At 40.1% G+C, this 20,984-nt stretch overlaps 2 protein-coding genes across 3 annotated transcripts in view; one reads left to right on the forward strand and one right to left on the reverse strand.

Moving 5' to 3' along the window:
- Positions 1-3,536, forward strand: part of LOC126359866 (N-alpha-acetyltransferase 80-like) — a 118,762-nt gene extending 115,226 nt beyond the window's left edge. Inside the window, exons 4-5 of the mRNA XM_050007662.1 lie at positions 2,771-2,846; positions 2,923-3,536. Coding sequence (XP_049863619.1) covers positions 2,771-2,846; positions 2,923-3,286 — 440 coding nt within the window. The 3' untranslated portion in view covers positions 3,287-3,536. The remainder of the gene's footprint in view (positions 1-2,770; positions 2,847-2,922) is intronic.
- An 11,372-nt stretch (positions 3,537-14,908) lies between these two features.
- Positions 14,909-20,984, reverse strand: part of LOC126359882 (flavin reductase (NADPH)) — a 64,031-nt gene continuing 57,955 nt past the window's right edge. For both annotated transcript variants that reach the window (XM_050007663.1, XM_050007665.1), the window contains exon 5: positions 14,909-15,794. In XM_050007663.1, the coding sequence (XP_049863620.1) occupies positions 15,634-15,794 (161 nt within the window). In that variant the 3' untranslated portion in view covers positions 14,909-15,633. The remainder of the gene's footprint in view (positions 15,795-20,984) is intronic.

Below are 20,984 nucleotides of genomic sequence, written 5' to 3' on the forward strand. Positions count from 1 at the left end.
AAGCTTGTAAGTGATTTATTAATCATTTTAAATGCAAGGTTTATGCAAAAATATGTCCCCATTTTTAAAACATACTTTATTCTCTTATCTTCAGTTCATGAACTATAATAACCAATTACAAAATATTTTCTATTGCAATAAATAGAAAATGATCATTCAATGATTGCCATTCAAAATAACAATAAAAATAACCAATTATACAGTGAACCAACCACATCTCTGTTTTCTGGTGGTAACGAACTGCTGCACACTGCCACAAGCTGCTGTGCACTGCTGCATTGACTTGCTGATTTTTTCATAGTGATGCTCAACAGTTGGGAGAACTTGAACATTATGAAAATGCTGAACATTCACAAATGTGTACCTCAGGTTTCTATTGGGAAAAAATACCTCTGTTGCAGCTAAGATAATGTAAAAGTTAATGCACACAATTGTAGTCAGAGGGTCTGAAAGGCTTAAAATGAAGTGTACAGCACTCTCCTTGATACAGTTGAAGTAATGGAGCAGTACAGTCTTGTCAAGATAAACAGCATCATCCAAGGATGTTTGAAGGAAATTATGACTGAGTGCAATATTGCATCCAAACCGAGTACAATACATGGAACTTCAATGATACGAGTGGACTGTAAACTGTATAATGTAATGTGGTGAAGCAGTACGATGTTTGTGTTAAGTTGGACCATGGATGAAAATTTGAACTGAATTAGGCAGAGACTTTGTGAAAAAGTTTACATTTATATTCAGTATGACAAAATTTGATACTGAAGTCAATGTTGCTTCGTAATCACACATTCACAAGTATCTCGCCAATGAATTATTTACAGACCCTGTTTAACAGAACATTTTCACTTCTATTATTGTTTACTTTCACCGATGTCAATTTTCACTACTAATTATGACACACCCTGTATACAAATTTTGTACATGGCTGCTTCTAGCAACCCTCTCAGCTTGGTGTCCCAAGGGGCCACTTGGACCTTAAATTAGCCCTGCCCAAAACAAATGTAAAGCTGCATGTGATGTTATCAAGATCCAGCTGGGTAGAAGTAGTCTACATTTACATCAATACTCTGCAAACTACTACAGCGTGTGGTAGAGGGTACTTTGTGTACCAATGTCACTGACAAATGGTTTGCGGGAAGAACAGTTGCTGTTAAGCCTGCAATGTAAGCTCAAATCTCTATAATCTTGCGTTCGTGGTCTTTTGTGGTATATACCTAGGAGGAAGCAGTATGTCAGTTGAGTCTTCTAGGAATGTACACTGTTGGAACTTTAACAGTAAACCACACCATGATACGAAGTGCCTCTCTTGCAGTGTCTGCCACTGGAGATGGCTGAGCATCTCTGCGACACTTTTACACTTACTAAATGTACCAAAATGCACTGCTCTTCTTTGGGTCTTTTCTACTTCCTCTATCAATCCTGTGTGGTACAAGTCACACAGTGCTGAGCAGTATTCAAGCACTTGTCGAACAGGGTTTTTATAAGCTACCTTCTTTGTGGGTCGCCTACATTTCTTCATTTCTTGAGGATTGCTCCAATGAATCTCAGTCTGGCATCTGCCTTACCTGCAATTAGTTTTACATGGCCATTCCACTTTAAGCCACTCTGTATGCATACTCCTTGATATTTTATGGATGTGATTCTTCCATTGATTGTTACGCAATCATAAAACACAGGTTCTTTCTGCCTATTTACACAATATGTTGCACTTGTTTATGCTGAAGGTCAATTGCCAATTGATCCTCTGCAGTTCTTCCTATATTTCACTACAGCTTTCTAGTGTTGCGATTTCTCTGTATACACCACTATCTCCTAAAATCCTCATGGAATTTCTGATGTTATCCACTAAGTGGTTTATGTATTTTGTGAAAAGTAATGGTTCAGTAACACTACACTGGTGTGCAACTACAGTTACTTTTATGCGTGAAGATTTCTCTCCATTGAGAATGACCAGCTGTATCCTGTTTGCTAGAAACTCTTCACACGAGTCTTATATTCTGTACACTCACACTTTGTTCATTAGGTGGCACTGTGGAACAATATCAAATGCTTTCCGGAGGTCAAGGAATACAGCATCAATCTGGGTGCCAGTATATACTGTTTTCGTGGTCTTGTGGATGAGTAGTGTGATCTGGGTTTCACATGATCGCTGTTTACAGAATCCAGGTTGATTCCTACAGAGGAGATTTTCAGTCTCCATAAATGTTATTATAATGTGAGAGTAAAACATGCGCCAAGATTCTACAACAGCCTGAGGTCAGCGATATAAGTGTGTAGTTTTGTGTGTCTGTTTGACAACCCTTCTAGGTAAAAGTAATGAACTGACCTTTGTTCCAATCATTAGGAATGCTTTGCTCCTCTAGGAACATATGGTTCGGCACCCGCACACTTGTGAACATGTGCATTGATATTATTGTACCATATCTATTTCACTCGTATCAATAAGCTTAAAGAGGGATAACAAATAAATGTAAAAATGGAGTAGTCATTTATTGCAGCATAAGTCACTTCCATGGCTTGAATGGAAGAGAGAAAGTTTTACATTATGAATAAAGCATAAATTTTAGTACTGTTTCAGACAAATTAAGTAAAATGCATTATGATTATATGTAACCGACTTAGAAACCTTTTAGGCTTATACTAATGATATCAGAGAATTATGCTGAAGAATGAGCTCTAAAAAGTGCTCTCTCTTTTTATCAACATCTTAGATTGGCTTCATAGGGATGACATATAAGACTTATAGTGGTATTTTGTTTTGTTTCAGTTGTTATTCATCCATCATATCGCAAACAAGGTCTCGGCAAGGCACTCATGAATGCATCAGAGAATGAAGCTCAAAAGTAAGCTTAGAGCAAAAACGTCTTATTTGTAAAACACAATGAAATATTTTTAAAATATATGTTTGCTCTGTTCCAGGCTCGGTCTTCACACAGTCTATTTATCAACTATCGACCAACAAGGTTTCTACCTGAAACTTGGATACACAGAATGTGCTCCAGTTTCAGTTTATGGCTGTCCTATAGCAAAGTGGAATTCATCACATAGTATGGTCCACAACAACATGCTCAGTGACCTAGAACTGCAAAACGAAGTTTCACCACTAGACAGCAGAACTCTAACAAAAGATACTGTGCCACTACAGCATGAAGCTATTTCACTACTGCCATGTCAACTTCCTCCTCCTCCTCCTCCTCCACCACCACCACCACCACCACCACAGTCATTACCTTTGGCACCAACACAGAAACAAAGAAAGACTTTTATGAAAAAAGTACTTTAATATGTGTTACAATAAGAAACTTAAAATGTTTATTGTGAGGTCCAGGTATACATGACAACACACAATAATTTACTATTTTTTCAAATCTTGTATTTTCATAATGTTAAAGTACTGCTGATGCACATCTCCATGCTATTCTGTCCTGTGCGAGCCTCTTCATCTCCAAATAACTGTTGCAACTAACATCCTTCTGAATCTTCTTATTGTATACATCTTTTGGTCTCCTTCTACTATAACCCCCCCCCCCCCCCCCCAAAAAAAAAACTCACACACGCACACACACACACACACACACACACACACACACACACACACACACACACACACACACACACACACACACTTCCCTCAAATACTAAACTGGTGATCCATTTTGTCTCAGTTGTGCCACAAATTTCTTGTCTACCCAATTCTATTCAGTACCTCATCATTGCTTATGTGATCTACCCATATAATTTTCAAGATTCTTGTGCAGTACCACATCTTAAAAGTTTCTATTCTCTTTTTATCTAAACTGTTTTATCGTCCAATTTCACTTTCATACGTAGCTACACTCCATACAAATACCTACAGAAAAGACTTCCAAACACTTAAATGTATATATGATATTAACAAATTTCTCATTTTCAGGAATACTTTTCTTGCTATTGCCTGTCTATATTTTATATTCTCTTAATGTCAGCCATCACCAGTTATTTGTTTCCCAGAAAGCAAAACTCATCTACTATTTTTAGCAACTTGTTTCCTAATCTAATTCCCTCAGCATCACCTGACTTAATTCGACTACATTCCATTATCCTTGTTTTGCTTTTGTTGATGTTCATCTTATATCCTCCTTTCAAGACACTGCCCATTCCGTTCAACTGCTCTTCCAAGTCCTTTTGCAGTCTCTGAGAGAATTAAAGTGCCATTAGCAACCCTCCAAGTTATATTTCTTTTCCCTGAACTTTAATTCCTACTCCAGATTTTTCTTTCACTTCTTTTACTGCTTCCTCAAAGTACAGATTGAATAACATCAGGAATAAGCTACAATCTTGTCTCACTCCCTTCTCAATCACTGCTTCCTTTTCATGACCTTTGGCTCTTATTAATGCCATCTGGTTTCTGTAAAATTTGTAAAAATAGCATTCCACTGCCTGTATTTTACTACTCCTACCTTTAGACTTGCAAAGAGAGAATTCCAGTCAACATTGTCAAAAACTTTCTGTAAGTCTACAAATGCTATCAACATAGTTTTGCCTTTCCTTAACCTATCTTCTGAGATAAGTCGTAGGGTCAGTATTGCCTTGCGTGTTCCTACGTTTTTTCAGAATCCAAAATGATCTTCCCCGAGGTAGGTTTCAACTGTCAATACTGAAATATGAACTTTGTAGAGTTGTTTAGTTCCATGACCTGGTGTCATTAAAGCCATTCTGTGACATAGGTTATTGGAAGGAACAAAGTGTCAGAAACCATGGAACATTTATGAACCACCACCTCATGAACTAGAATCATGTTTTAACCAACGTGCTCTGTCTTCTGGAGCATTCAGAATGTGATATGAAGTACACGTATTGAACACATTACTGTGATACCATATGTTACTATGATGCTAATAATACATATACTTCACTTTCTCGCAAATATTCTAATAGCACAGATTTCACTATTTGACTATGTAAATTACTCATTTGTATTTTATGACAGTGGCTTAAACGTCAATAAGATGCAAGACAATTCTTTTGAGGATTTTAAAAAAAGAATCCCATTTCCTGGTTACACAAAAAAATTACATCTAACAGAAAGACATGATATTGGAAACTCCATAAGTGGGAAGGATGCATCTATGCAGTAACTGTATGAATACTTCCTGTATGTTCACAGAATTGTCTGAAAACACAGATTAACAAGAGTCAGACCTTAGATATCCACCATTTATATCCTGGAAGGTGATAACTTTTCAATAGTTGTTGGATTTTTACTCATTCTTAAATGACAAGAATTATGATAGTTCAGAGTTGTTTGTTGTATGTCCTTTGCTGTGTTTCTTATCTTTACTCTTTTAACATGACTTCCTAATGATTTATTTCACTGCTTCCTCTTCCATCTCATTTTCCCATTCGAATAAAATCCTTATGGGTATTGCCTGCACCATTTTGAAACACTAAAACCAACTATAAAAGCACTGTTTTAACTGTGTTTGCAGCATTTATTTTCATGGCGATGAATTACTACCTAAATGGCAGCATTAACAGGGCTCTGTACCAGTTGAAATCTTTAAATTTTCAATTTTTGTTTTTGTCACTGATTACCTACAGAATTTTCCCTTTCCAAATATATTATTGCCTTATTTTTGGTTTATTCATTCATTTAAACAAAACACTGTGTGGTGGTGACCATTTTTCAAGAATCTGAACAATTGAAGGAGGTAACATTTGTCAATTATTTAAGAGATGGCGATTTAAAATTTTTCAAAGCAGTTGTGGAAGAGAAGCCATATGGAGAAAATGTAACTACCATTAAACTGAAGTGTATGGGGCATGTATAAAAGCAAATGGAATACAAGGCTGCGTTGACTGAAAATTGCATACAAGGGAAAGAAACTGCAAGGTGGCAGAGCATTGTATGATAAGAATAGACTCACGGATAAAATCCATATTACTATGGTATAGCAATCAGGCAAAATGTTTGTAGTGTAGAAGATATGAGAAAAGTTGTATGGGCAATTTTGTTTCACACCTCTCCAAAGGCCGATAAACCCATTCATAGCCTATGACCTCTAGGAAGTGATTCATGGTGCAAATACAGCAGAGAACAGCGAAATTATGAGAAATTTATTCACATACCGACAATAACTTTTGACAAAGTGGAGGTCTTGGAAGAAACTTTCAGAGTCAGATGTAAGACTATTGAAAAATTGTCTTCCTGGCTACATATGGTTCCTAATGAGTCCATCAACAGCTTAATCCCCAATATAGTGCTTGTGTCATTTAGTACACTGCATTTTGATGTCTTAGTTGCAGTGACAACTTTGTGAAGGAAATATTGTAAGGTTTGAAGTCCTGAAAAGACTGCTACAAATTGTTAGTCTTTTCACAATGAAACAAATGTTAAATTTAGATAACAATAGAGTCAGGGCACCAGAGAGATCTATTAGATAACTTGAAATGAGGGCAAGGCAACACACATGAACAGGAAAAAGGGTATTGCAAGATGAGATGGAAGAGGAAGCAGACAATCCAGATGCAGACAACCCATCTTACAGAGCTAGAGTGCACTGAAAACTTTAGTGACTGTTCCCCCTAAGTTGCATCTTTTAAGAACAAAATGTACTTTTTCTCAGTGTCTACTTACCAGGATTTGTTCAAAATCGCAGGATACACCTATTATTGCAGTTTGCCTTATTTTTGGCAATTTGACAGCTCAAAATGGATGATTCACAGTTCATCATATTAGTGCCAAAACATTCAAGTTGGTATAGTTCTTAACATCAAGAAAAAGATACTAATGTCAGGGATAATGTGTGTGTGTGTGTGTGTGTGTGTGTGTGTGTATTGGAGGATACTACCATGTAATTATTTTATTATGAGAATTTAATTATAATTTATCAATAAGATAACATTAAAATAAGGCCTTTCATTCCTGTTGATCTATTCAGGATACTTGTTTCATTTCCCACTAGATATCTCCCATCTGCTTTTACCAACAGGTTCACTACTAATATTAATGAAGTTTCTGTCACTGTGCTGACTGTCAAGAAGTCACAAATAACAAGAAAAGGAGATTTTGCCTCAATATCTCAATGGGAAAAAAAAGTTACAGGTGTTACCTCAACAACGGAATACTGTCTCCTTTATAAACTATTTTGTCAAAAATCTCTTCTCAATATCAGGAACAAAGTGTAGCCGACAATACGTGGGCCATCATGTGTACTATTAATGTGTTGATCACTTCTTCCTGCTGTTGCCCATTTGTGCTGTGCATTCTCCCTTCCCCTAATCTCTCTCTCTCTCTCTCTCTCTCTCTCTCTCACTCACTCACTCACTCACACACACACACACACACACACACACACACACACACGAACAATGTTCTTGAAAGATATTGATAATGTATATGTATTTTTAGCAAAATATTCAAAAAAAGTATCTCTGGCTGTCATTGAATTAATAAGGAATTGCTGTCAAATATTGTACTAAATGCCTGCACATCATCTTTGTTACAAAATTTTGCAGCTTCAGTATCACAATCCTTTCCTATCAGTGACAATATTACATAGTGGAGAAATGCGCCTTATGATACAGTCACTGAAAATAATCAGTTTTTGAAAATATATAATTGGATACATAAAAAGGATTGAAGGCAAAGGAAGAGGAGTGAAGGAAACGGATTGGTGAGGTTTGAGAAATGGGGACCAGTAAGTCTCCCTTGACCTGGGGCTCTGGCTGACTTTTCCATAATCTTCCCCATTTCCTAAACCTTGACAGACCTTTTCCTTCATCCCTTCCCTCAAGAAGCTGGCACATGTCCGCAACTTTTGTGTGTGTTTTCTCCTGCCACTGCTTGGTGAGTAAATTAACATTGATCCCAACCCATTAACAAAGGCTTCACCACTGTGGATTTGAACTGCAAGTATTACCTGGTCGAAGGACTCGACCACCCATCAGATTCGTCCACCTACAAACCCTGCACAGTGATCCCATTTCATCAGAATCTCCAGTCTCTCCTCAAATCCTTAAGCCCATCCTAGAACCTCTCCCCTGACACCGCCCCCCCCCCCCTACCCTTACCACTCCTACCTTCTTAGATGCTTCCTAAAGTCTATAAACCCAACCACGCAAGAAGCCCCATTGCAGCTGGTTACTGCATCCCAATTGAGAGAATCTCTGCTCTCATAGACCAACACCTTCAGTCTATTACTTATAACCTATCCTCCCATATAAAAGACACCAACCATTTCCTCCACCAACTCTCCTTCATTCGTGTCACTTTAACACACAGTGCCCTGCTCATCACTATTGATGTCATCTCACTTGACACCGGCATCCCTAATGCCCATGGATTTGCTGCTATTGAACACTACCCTTCTGAACCTCCTCCTTGGTCACCATGAACAACTATATTACTCTCTCACACAACTTCCTTTGAAGGCATCACCTATAATGGAATTTGTGATATGGCAATGGGCACCCAGATGGCACCTTCCTATTCCAACTTATTCATGGGCCACCAGGAGGAATCCTTCCTAATGCTACAGAATCCTAAACCCCTCACCTGGTTCAGATTCACTGCTGACATCGCTGTGATCTGGATCGAGAGTGAGGACACCCTATCCACACTCCTCTAGAAACTCAACAACTTTTCCCTCCATTCGCTTCACCTGGTCCTCCTCAACCCAAAAAGCCACTTTCCTCACTGTTGGCCTTCACCTCAAAAATGGCTATGCCAGTAACTCCGTCCATATCAAACCTATCAACCACCAGCAATACCTCTACTTTGACATTTGCCACCTATTTAAAACCAAAGTTCCTGCCATATAGCCCAGCCACATGGGGTTGTCACATTTGTAGTGACCAGCAGTCCCCCTCGAAGTATATCACAGGTCTCACTGTGGCCAAAATTACCCTCCCAACCTTATACAGAAAGCGGTCACCTGTGCTTACCTCACCAGTCACCCACCACCCCCAAAGTCCCACCATCTGGCCACAAAAAAGCATTCCCCTCATGATTCATTACCACCCATGACTGGAGCAACAATAACATTCTCCTTCAGGGTTTCGATTACATGTCATCAGCCCCTGAAATGAGGAATGTCCTAGCCACTATCGTTCCCACCCCTCCCACAGCGGTATTGTGCTGTCCACTGGACTTGCACAATACTCTCATCCATTCCTACTCCACCTCTGCTCCCAACCCCTTGCCTCTCACTGCAGAAGTTGTTGGGGCATCTTGGGTTGCCCAGTGTGAAAGATAGAAGTACAAGCCTTGTTACTACACCTTCAATAATAACATATATCCGAAATAAAACATTGGCTTTTTGGTGGGCTTATTTTTTCCTGCATTAAAATGATTTCAAGACACTGGCTGGATGCCCCCCCCATTCGCTCACACATGCACATGATTAATACAATGCACACATTTATACATCTTATGGTAAATAAATTCACACACACATTCGTTTTTTTAAAAATATATATACACGTAGGTTGTCTGGCCATTTCGTGGAGGCCTGGTAGTGGACCCTGTGTCCAAGTTCTCGTACCAGGTTGTTTTCTGAGTCTTGTGTTCTTGGCAGTGGTTCTGAATCAGTCCCTCAGGTAGGGCACCCTGTGAGCTGGTGAGTGGCAGGTGGAGTGTCCTTTTCAGAGCAAGGTTTTGAATTCTTTGTAGTCGTCGTATGTGGGTTGGAGCAGCATTGCCCCACACAACAGCAGTGTAGTCTAGGATTGACTGCACCAATGTGAGGTACAATATCACCCCCAGTCTTGATGGTAGTGTTGAAGATGGATTTAGTAGTGGGTAAAGCACTACCATTCCTCCTGGCTTTCTCTCGGATGTTTTATGTATGAGGGCGCCATGTTAGACACCTGTCGAAGGTCACACCCAGGTATTTCGCTGTTTTTAACCATGGGACTGGAGTGCCCCTTATCTCAATGGGCTGGATATTAGGTGGAAAAGGTTTTCTGCAAATAGCTGCAGCCTGCGTCTTCGTGGTGCTGAAGGACAATTGCCATTTCGTCGCCCATTCGCTCAGCATATTACAAGCTTGTTGCAGTCTTGCCTGAAGGTGTGCAGCATTCATACTTCAGGAGTAGATGGCCGTGTCATCGGCATATAGAGACAGGTGTGTTCTGGCTGTTGATGGTACGTCAGATGTGTACAGCATGTATAGCAGTGGTCCCATTACACTGCCCTGAGGTACTCCTGCTTTGATGAGTCTGGTGAACTGTGTACCATCTGGAGTGCGGACATGTAATGTCCGGATTTTGAGGTAGATTTTCAGGAGTGTCGCTTGTGGCACAGGGACCCGCTATCTAGAAGTTTATACCGGAAGCCCTCATGCCACACACCATCAAAGGCACGCGAGACATCCAGAAATACAGCCCCGAAGAATTCCTTCCTTTCCATGGCGCTGAATGCTTCCTCAACTAGGCGTAGTAGCTGCTGGGTGGTGGAGTGGCCTTGGCAAAAGCCGAACTGGACGTCTGGTATCATGTGCTCTGCTTCCACATGCTGCTGAAGTCTCTTTATATACAGACGTTCGAAGAGTTTCGATATAGCAGAGAGTGATTGGTGTATAGCTAGCTGTCTCCAGCTCTCGAGGGTCCTTTCCTATCTTCGGTGTGCTGGACAACCTCAGCATGTTTCCATGTGAAGGGGAAGACGCCTGTTGCCACAATCTCGTTGAAAGCTGCCGCTATTAGTGTGCTGTGGTGGGTGGTAGTTGTTTCAGCAGCTCATTTGCTAGGAGGTCTGGTCTTCCTCCTGCTTTTCAATTTAGTTCTTCGAGCTGTATTTTTACTTCTGCTGTGGAAATCGGTTGGATGTGGTCGTCTTCAGCTCAGCTGGTGAGGAATCTTGGAAGGCGCTTCTTAACTAGACCAATGTGGACTGCGTCATAAGGGTAATTGATTGCCGATAATTTTTTTGCGAATGCATCTGCCAGGGCATTATCTTTGGCATATGGTTTGCTGACAATATTGTTGCCCATGTGTAAAGGAGGTAACTTCTGTCCCTTCCTTAGTAGAGACTTCATAATCTTTGAGGCTGATTGGTCTCGTAGCTGTAGCAGCGCGATCGTATCTGCCCAAACTTGGTTTTTGTGTTTTTCTACTGCTACGCAGTTGGTTTACTCAGCGCTTTGTGGCTGGTTTGCACATTGCCTGCCACTCTCTGAATGCGTGGTTCTGATGGCTGCTGTGATGGGTGGAGGCAGTTGGTGAGTTTTTGGTCATGTGGGTTGTCACGGTGATGTGGCTTCTGTTGCAGAGTCCAGTGCTTTGGATGTTATGTATAGTAGTGTGGCTTCTGCTCCTGCTGTCTGTGTGTCCAGAAGTTCTCTTTCGAGCAGTTGGCTGTATGCTTCCCAGCTGATTCCTCGGATATCGAGGTGGTGTCTTGGTAGTTTATTTATGCCGACAAGGTCGACATGATCTGAGGTAAGGGCCCAATCTGGTGGCGGCAGTAACATCATTGGGGGTTCCCTTAATGATAGCTACATTCAGTACATCACTCTGGCCTCTGTTTGGAAAGCATGTGGGGTCATATGGTGCTACAATGATGGCATGGTTTCTTTCTGCAACTCGTAGGAGACGGCGTCCACCGATATTCGTGATGGGTCTATTTCAGTTGGTGTTTTTTGCATTAAAGTCGCCGTCAGTAGAAAGTTTTCCCTGTTGCGACAGTAATGCCTTGAAGTCTGCTTCTTCTAGATGGGGGGGGAGTGCTGTTCCTCCACCAGCAGTCGGCCGGTCCGTCCAGAAACAGCTGTAGTTGGCAACGCTCATACGTGGATATCAGGTTTCATGTGTGTCTCGGTGACATGGCATACATTGATTCTTTCGTCTTGAAGGAATTGACGAAACTCGCTTACTTGAGTGCGAATTCCATTGGCGTTCCAAGTGCACATAGTTAGTCCAAATCTAGCTGCCATATTGAGTGATGGAGGTTGGCTTTGGAATGGCCTGTAAGGCAAATTGAACTGCAGCAGAAATCTGCTGCGGAATGGTGGCCATGATAGCCTGGAGGGCGTCAGTGATGGCTTTCATCGTGGCTTGCATGATTAAGATCAAGTTGAACTCCTGGGGGGTGGCATGTATTGTGTTGTGCCTGAGTTGTTGGCAATCCAGCACCAAATGTGTGCTGCTGGGGCGCAGCAATGGTCGGAGGGGGTGGAGCTGGATGATGGGGAATGAACTGAGCACACCTGTGGTGGTGGAGGTTGGTTCTCTATATACCTTCAGGGGGAGGGGGCATTGGCCTTAGAAGATGGGGCAGTGTTGGCATTGGTTGCTGCGACATTTGTGTTTCTTCTGCCAGCTGCAATAGCAGTATCGGTGAGACCCTGGTGTGTGGTTGCCTTTTGTCTGGTCCTGTAGGCTTTGATGACTTCACAAGCGAGGTAACTGGCCGGGTGAGATTTGTCATGTGGGGGGAAGAGTCTTTATCCCTGGGGCAATCTTTGGAGGTATGTTCTTCGCCGCACTTCACGCACTTAATGGGCATTGCACAGTGTCTGGCCACATGGCTGATAACTTTTTCAGGCGAATAGGTGTAGAATCCCCATTGCCTTTTTGGGATTTCCTCCGTGACTTTCATGAAATCTGCCGTAGTTCTGGTTTGAAGTTTGTAAAGATCTTTACCAGCTGTTCTGAAGTGGAAAGGGTTACTGAGAAGGCCCTTGATAGTTTGCAGGATTTTGTATGCCTCCTTGATTTCTACGATGATGGGAGGTTATTTCTGTGACTTTGTAGTAGTGTGGGCCGTGGTGGCCGAGGTGTCGTTTTGGTGGGTTGGGTCGGCGTCTGTAGCTACAAAAGAGTTATTTGTTGGTATAGGAGCAGGCAGGAACCGTTCGGGTGGCTGAGATTAATCCCTCCTCATCTTGAATGGGGTAGGACTTTTTGTGTCAATTTTTGTTAACTGACGAGTTCAGGGTTGTCTCATCCATCTTTTTCCTCTTGGCAGGCCCAGGAGGTTCTTCTGTTGGTTGGTAGCAGTTGGCCTTAAGCCAGTGCGAAGCTTCAGGCCTTCATTTGGATCCGGTGCGGCACTGCTGGACATTGAAATGCCTGCCTGATGCAGGTCAGCATCTCTCATGGTGTTGAATTCTTGCTTCTTCTTCGTAGCTTTGGACGAGCGAGGTGCGTTTTGTGTGTCAGCCGTAATGCCAATGGAAGCATGGAAGTTTGGGCATAGAAGAAGGAGCTAGCCTTGGCCTCTGCAAGCGTGGGCTTGTCCCATGCAAAGGGGGCCCTGTCTCGCGAAGTCCCTATCGGTCCCTAGGTGCGCAGTGTGTTATTCCTGAATAAACCACTACGCAACCAAAAGAGTGCTGGAACATGAAAAATTTGCTTGCTGAGTGCGCTCCGCTCTCCTCAGTGTCTCCCCACCGCTTGGCTCTTATCCCTTTAATAGACCTAGATGCCAGACCTCTCCCAAGTATCCTCCCACCACCATAACCTATCCCATCAATGACAAGGCCACCTGTGAAAGCAGTCATGTGATATACAAGATAAGCTGCAACCACTGTGCTTCATTTTATGTGGGCATGACATCAAAAAGATGTTTGTCATATGAATGGCCACTGACAAACTGTGGCTATGAAACAGGTGGACCACCCAGCTGTTGAGCACGCTGTCCAATACAAGTTTCTTCACTTCAATGACTGCTTCACATCCTGTGCCATCTGGATTCTTGCTACCAACACCAGCTTTTCTGAACTGTGCAGGTGGGAACTATCAATGCAATACATACTATGTTCCTGTAATCCCCTAGCCTTGACCTTTGTTGGTCGCCATCCTTCCACCCACCTAACCCCTTCCCTGTTCCCACTCCCACGTTATGCAGCCTTCTGTTCCATGAATGCACCCACAGTCATTTTACTTTCCTCCTTTTCGAATCCCGCCCCCCATCTAACCTTCTGATTGCAATGCATCTTGTCCTACCGTCTCCTCACAATGTCCCTGCGTGCTCCCACAAGCACCATTTTACCATCCCCCACCCCTACCTCACTATCCCTCCCCTCCCTGCACCAGCCTCCTCCTTACCCCCACCACCCAGGTTGCTTCTTCCATTGTGTGCAGTTGCTCGCAGTCTGGCTTCGGACAGTGACAGTGGTCGAGGGTGTGTGTGTGTGTGTGTGTGTGTGTGTGTGTGTGTGTGTGTGTGTGTGTTTTCTGACCAAAAGCTTACTTGTTCAGCAGTCTTTCTGTTCTGTCTGTCCGCGACTCAGCATTTTCACTATATGGTGAGTAGCAGTCCGTCCTTTTCGTAATACTGTCATTGTTCCATCCTGGATTTTCCATTGTTTAAAGTTGTGAAATTGTAAATCAAGCAAGTGGCTCAGATTGTGCAGCTATTGACACCTTGGCCACTGCCTTGGGATCACACCTTCACAATCTTGTGTATAAGACAATACCAGTAACAATATTATATTTCTGGGTTACTATATCATCAAACAATAAACACTTTTTGTGAAATTACCTGACCAATTTAGAGCATTTCTGTATGCATACAACAAAGTGACAAAAATCTGAAAAATGAAACTAAGGCTCACATAAAGTTTTAACAATGGACGACATGCCCATCATCAGATGTGTGTACACTGCAAATTACCACTTACTTGTTAACCAAATTTTTCACACTATATGAGAGTAGTTGTTTTTTGTCTAATACACATTGAAGTTCCCTAGTATTCTTCACATGCACTACATTTTCCTATGAAGGAGCCTCTCAGACTACATGCAGAGGTTTACATCCATAATAAATAATTTTGTACATGTGATAACCTTAAGCTGTTACAAGAAAAGTCACAAATGTTTGCAGATGAATGTGTTCAACAAGTTGTAATGTTAAAAAATACTTGGAACAGAACAGAATAGTATATGATTGTAGCTATGCACCATAAACAAATGCAATACATAAATGTTCTATCTTTTTAATAAGGTCTTTTTTGGTTTATTTATAATACAATGCTTTCACCTTCACACATAGAAATTTATATTGGGGTTATTTCTACAGCTGGAAAGCTGAACCAATTATAAAAATGTCTCATCTACAAGCCAAAGGATTACATAATGAGCCAGAAAATTACAACCAAGAGCACAAGAAACGAAAAAACATCGATGTTTCATGCAATATCAAAAACTGTTTAACATCCAGTTGTTGAGTTACAATGCCCACTAAAATTATTGAATTTCATTCCATAAAAATACTCCTATCCAGTCATACATTGTTACCAGTGCTGTTTACAGAATAACAAACTTGTGTTATAACAATGTAGGACAATACAGATTGCTGCTTACCGTAAGGAAGACACATCAAGAGGCAGACAGACATGATAGCTTTTGGCTGCACCCTTTATCCTTAAAGACACACACACACACACAAAAAAAGCAATCACACCTCGTGTACACACTCCAGCATCTCGGGCTGGAAACCTGAACCAATGATAAAAATGGCACATCTGCAAGCCAAGGTTTTCTGGCCTGAAAGCTATATGTGACTGTCTTTTAATAATCCTCTTAACTGAAAATTAATGCTGAACAGTATGTAATGCACTCAGACTCAATCTTAACCCCTCATTTGACAGCCGTATTTCATTCATTATTTGACAAAGTTGTATTGTACATAGAACAACAATATAATTATTTATCTCCTGCCTCTGGAGTGTTAGCAATTCCACATGTTTGGCCGTAATGCGCTGGGTTTGATAAGCTTTCAATCATAAAAGCACCAAGATCTTGTTTTGAAATAGCACGGCCAGGTGAAGATCCATGCTTGACACTGTAGTGACTGCTTGGTTCATCTGAAACCAAATATGAAGGTAAAAGTCAAAATTTTGTACCCAATATGGAACAAGACATAGAAAATAGTTTGATGTTCAAGGTATTGTGGAACGGGGTGAGATTATGCTCAATTACGATCATTCAAAATTTAGCGCATAGGAAAGGCATTGTAAAAATATGTTATAATGCTTTGTCTTCTTTCAGAGGACAAGAAAAAATAAACTATGAGTGCTTGTTTTGGGGTGAGGTTGATGACATTTATTTTGTGTCATATGTACATAGTGCTAGCAACCAGAAATGATTCCTCAAAAATCATGAGTTTTGGTTTAGTCATTTACAAGATAATTGCCGAAAATTAAACTGTCAGGCAGCTACACATACCCATACAGATTTGCTCTTATTTGTTTATTCGAGGCACAAGCATCTCGGTCTTTCAAATGGATAACAGTAAGTGTTAAAATGTGTATGTAAAACAATATGCGGTAATCACAGAAAATCAAAAAGTTTTATAAATAAAATCATTATAATAAGAAGGGAACAAATATACCACTACAAGTACATTACATGTGGGGCTGTTGCCATAGCCATTGATGTCACCAGTGCGAGCTGTATGCAACCAGGGAGTACGTCATCTTATCAAGACATGCTAACCATTTTGTTTTGTCACATATACAATATTTACAGTTTTCTTCCTAAGTATTATAAGGCCTGAACCACAGTCCAGAGGCTGAAATTTACCCTACAACTCTAGGCCTCTGGCTCATTGTTGCTCAATGCTCAATAACTCCACATGTCACTTAACACATAACAAGAACCAGTCAAGAGCCTCATGCCCTGCTCAACAATGTTCTATATCTTAAACACTAGAAAATATATCGATGGTATTCTTCTTGGGTCTCCAACCAGATCAAGCAATCATGTGAAAAAAATATTTCTGTAGTGTACCTGAACATCGTCTTCAGATAAGAATGCTGTATGCTACTCTTGCCAGAACTGACGGATACTGTGATCGGCAGCCGTCTTAAATGCCATGTAAGACCAACAGCAAGTGTGCCTTAAATCAACACTGCTGCCCTATTGCAAGTGAACACACAGTGCCCCAGTTGTGAAAACTGGTTGTATTCAGATGGTTACTTAATCTGACTGCAGTCCCAAGAAGAATATCATCAGTTAATATGCTTGGAAAATCTACACAGTTATGTAGAAAACACATTCCTTATTACTACCCATACACAGACACAACAGTTATCTTTTACTTTTCACTTACAAGTTAAGAATGATACTGAGAACTCTTTCTCTCTTAATAAATTATCCAGAACAAATCATTTTTAACTGCAGATGGTCCCTTTCCATTAAACTCTGATATTCAGCATGTTTTGGATCACCATCCCAAAATTTATCCGTGCAACAACAATTCCCCCTATCATTCACACTGATAAAACGGGCAGCCAGAAAGCATATTTTAACGTACACAATTCATGCTGGCAGTCTCTGACTGAAACTAGAGATACTCAAAAATTGGCAGGAAAATTAGGTTCATCCAGTTGTAACTCAGCCAGTGCACAAAATCGGTTATTGTTATTGCATCCGAATATCCGAGGACTAAGGGGTAAGCTTATTGAGTTGCTTATTTTTGGTGAAGAATCAGAGTTGGGCAAACCAGTTGAAATAATCTGCCTCTCTGAACATCATGTGACCAGTGGTATAGATATGTTAAATGTTACAGGATTCAAGTTAGCTTTTTATTTCTGTAGAGAAAATATGTAGAAAGAAGGAGTTGCCACATTTGTCAGAAACTGTTTTTATTTCAAGAATACTGATATTAATCAATTTTGCTCAGAGCAGCACTAAGAAGCTTGTGCAACAGAAGTAGTATTTCATAATAAGTCCTTTATAATAGCAGGTCATACAGATCACCTTCACGAAATTTTAACCTCTTCTGCTGCCCCATCTCACGGTAATAATAATAATAATAATAATAATAATAATAATAATAATAAAAAAGGTGGTTGCTGGTGATTTTAAGGTTGATTTATTGAAAAGCTCTCTCAGTGAACAACTATTGCAGTCAAGAAGACTATCATTCAATTTAGTTCCTACTGTGAACTTAGCTACTAGGATATGTAAATGCTCTGAGACTGCTATTGATAATATCTTTGTAGACAAATGTAGAGGGAAAAAAGTTGTATCGCAGAAACCATAGTAAATGGGCTATCTGGCCATGACATGCAGCATCTTGTGTTAAGTGTTGAAACTTGTCAGGATAACAATTCTATTAAATCTGAGTACAGGAAAGTAATAAAGAAGTCAAAAATTGACAAATTCAGGAAATTGCTCAAAGGCAGGAACTGGATAGATGTTAACAATACTTCTGCCTCAAATGGAAAATACGAAGCATTCATTAATGATGTTACCTCCACTTTTGAAAATTGTTTTCCCCTTAAGGTAACTCAAATCACACAGAAGTCAAAAAATAACCTGTGGATTACACAAGGAATAAAGATATCATGTGGGACAAAAAAGAGACTGTATCTTCTACCTAGGAACAGCTCTGATGTTAGAATTGTAATGCATTACAAAGAATACAGCAAAATATTGAAACAAATAATCCAGAAATCGAAGAAGCTTTATTATGAGAAAACAATAATTACATCAGGCTACAAAATAAAATCTGTATGGGATATAGTGAAATTAGAGACACGTGGGGGCCACAAAGGAAGAGGAACAGATAGCTCTAAAAATAAAAGAGACTTTGGTAACAAGTGCATGTAGTGATGCAAACCTCTTAAGCAAGTTTTTCATTTCTGTTACTGACAGCTTGGGGTTATCAGGTTCGGTGAACAGTGCAATGGAGTCTTTACAAATAACTTCAGTAAAATGGAAATGACACTCATGTCTCCCAAAGAAGTAGCATCCATCAAAAAATCCTTAAAATCTAAGTTTTCCAGTGGGTACCATAACATATCAACAAATTTAATCAGAGTGCTCTCATGCGAGTTGAGTTCTACCTTCAGTTATTTGTGTGATAAATCTCTTATTAGCAGAACATTTCCAGACTGGCTAAAATGTGCCGAAGTTAAGCCTCTTTACAAGAAGCAGGATAAAGAAATACCAGCAAACTATCGACCAATTTCACTTTTGCCGGCTTTCTCAAAAATATATGAAAAGGTTGTGTTAAAGCATCTCCTTAAACATCTGACTGCAAATAGTACCCTGTGCAAGTCACATTTTGGATTTATTAAGGGCCCTGATATAGAGAAAGCTATTTACACTTACAATGAAAATGTACTTAATTCATTAGATAATAAATTAGAGGCCACTGGCATTTTCTGTGAGCTGTCAAAAGCTTTTGATTGTGTGAACCACAGCATTCTCTTAGGTGAATTACAATATTTTGGTGTCACCTGTAATGCTGTGAAATGGTTTGAGTCTTATCTCTCTAACAGGAAACAAAGGGTGTCGTTGCGAAATACCTGTGCAGTAAGCAGTCAGTCTTCATCTGCCTGTGAATTAACTACATGTGGTGTTCCTCAAGGTTACATCTTTGGTCCATTGGCTTTTTCTTGTGTACATTAATGACCTCTCATCTGTTACATTGCCAGATGCTAAGTTTGTTTTGTTTGCAGATCATACAAACAGTGCAATAAGTAGCAAGTCAAGTACAGATTTAGAAATAGCGGCTAATAAACTTTTCACTGACATTATAAGTGGTTTAAAGCTAATTCACTGTCATTAAACTTCGAGAAGACCCACTATATGAAGTTCAGAACCTGAAAGAGATTTCCTTCCAGCATGCGTATAACATATGAAGACACACAAACTGAAGAGGTTGCAGTGTTAAATTTCTGGGATTACAACTCGATAATAAATTCAGTTGGAAAGGGCATTCCACAGAATTGCTTAAGTGTGTAAACAAGTCTGTATTTGCAGTGAGAATGATGATAGATGTAGGAGATATAAGTATAAAAAAACTTGAGTACTTTGCTTACTTTCATTCTATTATGTCATATGGGATCATATTCTGGGGCAACTCATCAAACCTTGCAGAAGTTTTTAGGGTGTCAAAGCATGCGATAAGAATCATTTGTGGTGTAAATTGAAGAACTTCATGTAGAAACCTGAAATATGCTTCTCAGCATATTTATTCCTTAATGAAATTTGTTGCAAGTAATACATCTCTATTTCCAACCAACAGCCCAATACATAGTATCAACACTATGAATAAGAACAATCTACATAAAGACCTAAAACCACTTACCTCAGTACAACAAGGGGTCCAATATTCAGGAATACATATTAACAATAAATTTCCAGCAACCATTAAAAACTTGGTTTCAGATAAAGCAAAGTTTAAACAGAATTTGAAAGACTTTTTGATAGGCAACTCCTTCTACTCCATAGATGAATGTTTAACAGAGACTGTTTAGCCAGCTTAAGTAAAAATATCTGTTAGATTTCAGTTCTGACAACACTTGGTCACAACAGTCAAGATTAGATATTTTGTGTATGATAAATTTATTAGCAGTGCATTACAATGTCTCATTCTGATATACTGGCTGCTCCAGTCCACTGCATTGTAATCACCTATTTCGACACTCTCCTGACAAATGATCAGGGTAGTAAGTATTATATTCACTGACACGTTCCACACCCACGAGAATCATCTCATTTCTTGGGTCTATGGAACGAAAACTGAATCTAATCTAATCTATTCTTTCTTAGAAAATATATTCCAAAATCAATCCCCACACACCACTCATAGTATGGTGACAGGTAGTTCCAGTTAGTGTGGTGCTAATCACAGACTGAATTTCTCTCAAACTGCTGGACTATATGGTACCCTGCACCCCTGACAAAATTTGCTGGTGCCTTGTAGCACTGTATCATACAAATTAAGCCTTGGTTTTGTCAGCAATTGAGTCTATTTTTCCCTTAAGATAGATGAAACTCATGACAGCTTACCCTAGCTGGAATTTTGTTCCTTTGACTTTCACCATGCACCATCGAAAACAAATTTTGCCATGGTGTTCAGACAGGAACTTGACTCTCAGGGTTGTGTTGTGCCATTCACCTACAGTACACCTGCCACATACATCAGATTGTAGCTACATTGTAGACAGCTCACAGCATGCATCATCAGCTTGCTCTGCAAGACTGGGACCTAGCGCTCATGCTAATGTAACACTCCAAGCTTCAGACATACATTCATA

Source organism: Schistocerca gregaria, chromosome 1 (assembly GCF_023897955.1).
Source record: "Schistocerca gregaria isolate iqSchGreg1 chromosome 1, iqSchGreg1.2, whole genome shotgun sequence".
Lineage (NCBI taxonomy): Eukaryota > Metazoa > Arthropoda > Insecta > Orthoptera > Acrididae > Schistocerca > Schistocerca gregaria.